Here is a 5,698-nt window from a genome sequence, read left to right as displayed (position 1 = left end):
TGGTAAGTACATTTATCTTTATAATATTCCTACATGTTTGGTAATTCTGTGTAATTTTTCAAGAAATGCGGCGTGCAGAGGCCATTTTTTCCAAAAATATTGTTTAATTTATTTATTTAAATCAATACTTTTTATGCTCTGTACTTTCATCACATGAATATAAATTAATTATGTGCATGCTAGCACATGCAATGAGCTAATTAATATAATTGTACATATATGTATATGAATTCGCATTAGAAAGTATTGATTTGAATTTATATTAATTCCTGCTTAACATGCAATCACGTTACGATGTTAAGCGAAAAGAAATGAGAAAAAAAACTGTGATAATTTTTTGTTTCGATTTAACAATTATGCATTTATTGAGGAAAATATGTATAATTTAAGCTACGAATCTTCTAGTATAATTTCTCAATTTATTTGTTGTACTAGAATCACACCTTTTGCTCGATATTACATTGGTAATTAGTTAAATATAAGTACTTATTAAGGGATAATCCATTATTTTTGTACGTTGTTTATACACAATTAGTTTAGTAGATTGATGAAAAACTGGGAGTGTGAGTCTGGTTTGTTTCACATACCGTGGAGATTTCAAACTACTTTAGGTTACATTTAAAATTAAACTATTTAGATAGAGCTTCCTTTCTGCATTTATGATTAAATATATGTGAAACAAACTAATGGAGTAAATGATGACAATTTATTTAGTCGGGTACTGTACAGTCGAATTTCTCCACAACAAAACAACAAAAAATACTAATAACGAAGTAATATAATTTATACTTAATTGTGTATGTAGTAGATTTCTCTGAGTAGTTTGTTTAGTAAAATTCCTGTACGTGTTCAATTCGAGAATTAATTGCAGACTACTTTTATCTGGCTTATAACTTTTATATACCCTACTTACTTATAGGTATAAAGGCCATATTTGAACAATAATATTGAGAGTTATGTATCAATCATTTAAACCAGGCGATTCAATTTCAATGATTGATAACAACCTTGAATATTTGCTAAAATTAGATTTATATCTAAAATATTGTATGAATAAATGTTGTATAAATATATAAACTTTAATTACATGCAATATATTTCAAGTATGTACTATTAAGGTTGTCTGATTACCACACATCGTTGACTATTTATTATTTAAATTAAATTTAATAGCTGGCAGTGCTGTCATGCATAACTAATATCTTTATGTTGTATTGTTATTGTTGCTGCACCAGTGACAACTAGATTCGAGGTCTACGTTGCAATGTGGCAAATTTATGGACAAATAAATCATTTGAATGCAACACATACGAGAGATGATTGCAATGTAGTTTTGCGATGAGCAACACTTGACAGTTTGTATTTTATTTATGTGCAGAGGTAAAAAGAATTTACGATCCTGCCAGGATTCGAACCTGGAATCTTCTGATCCGTAGTCAGACGCGTTATCCGTTGCGCCACAGGACCACATATATTCGTTTTTACAAGATTAAATTGGACCTGAACTTTGTAACCATTATAAAATTTAGTATTTGCTTCACATTTATATAAACAATTGGGTAAAAAATTATATTTTATTAATTTTATACATGCAATACAAACTTCAGTTGGTGAAACCCACACTTAGGTGAAGCAATGTTAGATATACAATCTGTTCTTATGTATTTATACACCCTTGATCTACCTAGGTGCTTTCAATGCCAGCTTTGATTTATATTCATCACGCACTAGGCAATAATATGTGTTCTGTTGTGAAAAAACTTCCACGTTGCGATATTAGATTTTTAATATCAACAAGAGTTTCAAAAAGTACTAAAAAGAAGAAATTTACGATCCCTGGAACACTGGATAAGAGTTTTGGGGTGAGCATTTCCTATACACGACCAAAACTGAAGCGATATACTGGGGAGAGAGGAAGAGGAAGAAACCTAGTAACCTGCGTCTTGACCAGGCGAGACTTTTTGTCCCTTCTATGTTAGCAGTTAACACAAGGTAGGTAATGTGGCAAAATGAGTTCTTGAGGTGCAGGCATTTAAAGATGGCGGAGAGCGGTTCCCGGTTTCCGGCGTGTGCCTACTCGCCTACTCATGTCAAGGGAAACCAAAAAAAATTCGAGATAGCAAGTGTTCGACTTAACAAGAATTTCGAGATATGAAGAGTTAACTCATCAAATTTCGACATAAAAAGGCACAATTTCATAGAACATTTATTACGACAAATTACATTAGGTAACATAAAATGAAAGTCAGGTACATAATTATAATGAATGAACTTACACTGTATGTTTTAAATAATTGATAAAAAATCTGTTATCTTCGTTTGATTCAAGCCATTTACAGATTTTTTATCAATTATTTTTTCTAGTTCATATAGTGAACCGAATATATGATACTCGATATCATTACATCTTTCAATGTAAGTTCGTAGTGTATCAATTGCTGTATTGTACTCATGTTGTTGCTTGTTAACAGCCAAACAAATATGTACTGACTGAGCCAAGTAACCAAAAGTGACCAAAAATGAAGAAACATAACATCTGTGTTTCTTAGAAATTAGAAAGTTTATTGAATGAATTCATTCCTTGCACGTGTGCAAAACAAAACAATAGATAAGAGGCCCCGAGCCCCGAACATTCCTTTTTGATTTTATTGCCACGAGTTTTAAGCTCCGGGAATCCCGAGTTTTGAGCTCCGGGAATCTCGAGTAAGAAATCATAAAATTTTATGAACTTCGACTTACTGAGGTAGTATTTGCAGTTCGAGTTACTGAGTATTAAAATGTACGAGTAATGCCTCACAGGGAAATAACTTATTGTTCGAGTTACTGAGTCTAAAAAATTCGAGTTAGTGCGTCGTTCGGGGTTCAGCGGAAGGGAATAGCATATCTTTTCGAGTTACTGAGGATTACGACTTAACAAGGTTCGAGTTATCAAGATTCTACTGTATAGGTATATATAAAAGAAGCTAGTTAATACAAAAAACATTTATTCCACATTAAATTTCTCACAGTCATTATTTGTTAGTATTTTGAAGTAACAAATGGCCGACTTTATCTTTGTACATATTCCCGATTTACAAATCGGAATTCATAACTATTGCTACTGACTGTATGGCACCTACGTTGATTATGTTATCCAGTTTAAAGCTACGACGGCACCATGGTCCAGGCGTGGTTTCTTTTGAATTATTTGTGGATTTAACTTTTTGTCATACTACTACACATAACTTAACTTAATTAACAAAATATTACAGTATTCATCTCGCCATCACTGTGAGATTCTTGACGTGCAGATTATTCAATCATTTTGTATAGTGCACATGAGAAAATCATACCAATGAGCTGGAAATTAAAACAATAATATTAACATTTAAAATTGTAGGATTAATAGATTGGTACGTACCATAAGGCCAGCGACGACAATACCAGCACCGCCGATAATGGCCGCGTTTTGCTTAACATATTCAGCGGTGACGTTGTAGCATCCTTTGTTGTAGAGAGTGAAAGAGTTTTGGGTTTCGACGAGTAAGTTGCATCGCTGGCGTTTTCCGGGAACCGGTTCGCGACAGCAGGAGTCCGGAATCTTATCGTGCCAATCTCGGTAGTCGGTGACGCCACAGCAATGGAGACGAGATTGGGTTTCGTCCCAGGCTTCTGAAATTCGCCTATCGTTGCCATACGATCGGATGGAACCAATCATTTCATTGCGAAGAGTTGTTTCGACTTTGGCGCGAAAAACATATCCCAGAATACCACCAACCAGCATGGTGACAAAGATTAAAAATACGAAGATGAAGTACTGAAATATTTCAAAAATTCACTGAACAAATGTTACTGAATAATAATCGGGAATACTTACAGTTACCAACATACAGCGCACTTCCTTGGCCGAACCAAAACAACCAAAACATGAAATCACCGAGACTAATATCCCCGTTGCAATCAGTACATAAACGGCACCGATGTACATATTCGTGCCCAATAATTCATTCGCAAAGGATTTATCCACGACCGTCCATACTCCAAGTGCGACAACGGTAATACCACCAAGCTAAAATTAAATATTTTAGTGCTCTCAATATCCATAATATTTACCAGTGTTTGGTTGCAGTACATACGAATATAATGAAGTTTATTATAAACATGGAGTATTTCATAAAAGTGCCGCAGCCATCCATATGGCTTCCGTACCCCATGGTTGAAATCTAAAATAAAACGGCATTGTAAACAAAGATCTTTTATTGTAAGTACTCACACGCACGTATGTATACACTACTTATACTTTTAAACGCACTTGTAGCACGCTACTGGTGCAAGGTCTAAATATGCATGCAAAACTATCGATTTTTGTCCAGCGCCTCGGCAAACACGCGTTTACCGAAATTTTAAAATTAGAAATTCAACTTTCGCTGTCGCTTGCAACAAGCGAACCACGCCAATACACTCGTTGACGACTTGCGGCGCCGAAGAGGCAACAAGAACTTTGAAACAACCGCACGCGCGCGCGCTGTTCCACTTTCGAGGAACGTGGTGGAACGCAAACCTTGAGGCAAGAATACTGGGCATTGGATCAAGAATTAATGCGGCCGACGATTGCAACACACCGCTGCATAATTATATCTTCAGACCACCTGTATACGTTTAAAACCATGCCATGCATGTGAATTCCAACAGGTACGTTATTGTTAACTTAGCGAGTAAATTAACGATGGTAATTTTCACACTTTTGCAAGAACAGTAAACAGTGAGCTCACGTGCAGAAGGTTGAATTCGTGAGTCAGAACGAATAGAATTCATTTAAAAGGCGTGCACCAGTCGTAACAATAACATACTGTTAAGGTGTTACATAAAATAGTTGTTATATTGTTATCGAAACGACCACTCTTGCCCACGTTTATTGGTAATATGCGGTACTAATATGAACCTTGTTTTTAATCTTCCTTACGCTTTTAAAGTATGACTTTTATTTTTTATATGACTTACCAATTAAATGTGTAACCGTAGGTTAATTAAAAACAAAATTCACTTGTGGAATATTACTAGCTAAAGAAGACGACGTTAAACGCGCGGATATAGAATAATATGCGCCGCGGACGCTTGCTTGAGTCGCACTGCATGTTGTTAGTTGTTTCGTTGATTTTGACCAATACCACATCGTGGTCCAAGGACTTTCATGTCCCCGCTCGCAGTTATTGCTCGAGTGCGAGAAAATTTCTTGGATTTCCGCGCTTGAATGTTCATAGGTTCTTATGAGTTGTTGAGTGTTAGCGTTTAGTTAGATGAAATTGAAATCTAATTGGCACACACGACAGGCAATGGAATGGTCAACTATGGTAATAACGTGATCATCACTACTCAAACATGATTAATACTTAATTGCGTACTGCTCTATCGTGTCATACTCAACAACTTTCACTTTACGTGTCATCCGATGTAATCATTATTACAACTGTTACTGCAGTTACCACAGAATGGATGATTTCATACTAGGAAGGCCAAATATAGGCTTAATGTTAATTGGACTAATTACGGACGTTTGCTTTTCTTTCAATAGCTTCGTTTATATGTTAGATTGCGTCGAATTGATTGCGCGTGGGCGTAGGAACAATATGTTTTGCAATGTGCTTTGAAAAAAATAAGATAACAAAACTTCCTTGCTGTTTGTTATGTATTTTCAGGTATTTACAGATTTTCCACCCAT

The 5,698-nt window shown here is 35.3% G+C and overlaps 1 protein-coding gene and 1 non-coding gene across 3 annotated transcripts; both read right to left on the bottom strand.

The window, feature by feature from the left end:
* Positions 1 to 1,394: 1,394 nt before the first annotated feature.
* TRNAR-ACG (transfer RNA arginine (anticodon ACG)) lies at positions 1,395 to 1,467 on the bottom strand. Its single transcript has one exon. It is a non-coding gene; the product is annotated as a tRNA-Arg (tRNA).
* A 1,500-nt stretch (positions 1,468 to 2,967) lies between these two features.
* LOC135803026 (CD151 antigen-like) lies at positions 2,968 to 5,133 on the bottom strand. Of its 2 annotated transcripts, none has more exons than XM_065316658.1 (5): positions 4,981 to 5,133; positions 4,116 to 4,202; positions 3,857 to 4,048; positions 3,401 to 3,796; positions 2,968 to 3,339 (listed from the first exon to the last, which is right to left on the bottom strand). In XM_065316658.1, exons 2-5 carry the CDS (start codon positions 4,191 to 4,193, stop codon positions 3,292 to 3,294), a joined length of 714 nt encoding a protein of 237 aa, XP_065172730.1. In that variant the 5' UTR covers positions 4,194 to 4,202; positions 4,981 to 5,133; the 3' UTR covers positions 2,968 to 3,291. The 2 variants fall into 2 exon arrangements, with proteins under 2 accessions (XP_065172730.1, XP_065172731.1); XM_065316659.1 differs by lacking the exon at positions 4,981 to 5,133 and adding an exon at positions 4,259 to 4,444.
* Positions 5,134 to 5,698: the final 565 nt, after the last annotated feature.

Source organism: Atheta coriaria, unplaced genomic scaffold (assembly GCF_025399875.1).
Source record: "Atheta coriaria isolate IRGN ID8LTWV9N9 unplaced genomic scaffold, Caltech_Dcor_3.1 contig_153_pilon, whole genome shotgun sequence".
Lineage (NCBI taxonomy): Eukaryota > Metazoa > Arthropoda > Insecta > Coleoptera > Staphylinidae > Dalotia > Dalotia coriaria.
The sequence above is the reverse complement of the archived record's forward strand: the minus strand, read 5'-3'. Positions and strand labels throughout refer to the sequence as shown.

Bases quoted from the DNA above. Each gene is read 5' to 3' on its own strand.
- LOC135803026 (XM_065316658.1), bottom strand. From the start codon at position 4,193: ATGGGGTACGGAAGCCATATGGATGGCTGCGGCACTTTTATGAAATAC. The intron at 4,049-4,115 runs GTATGTACTGCA...ATTTAATTTTAG, and splicing joins TAATAAACTTCATTATATTC to CTTGGTGGTATTACCGTTGT. The intron at 3,340-3,400 runs GTACGTACCAAT...TTTAATTTCCAG, and splicing joins TTGTCGTCGCTGGCCTTATG to CTCATTGGTATGATTTTCTC.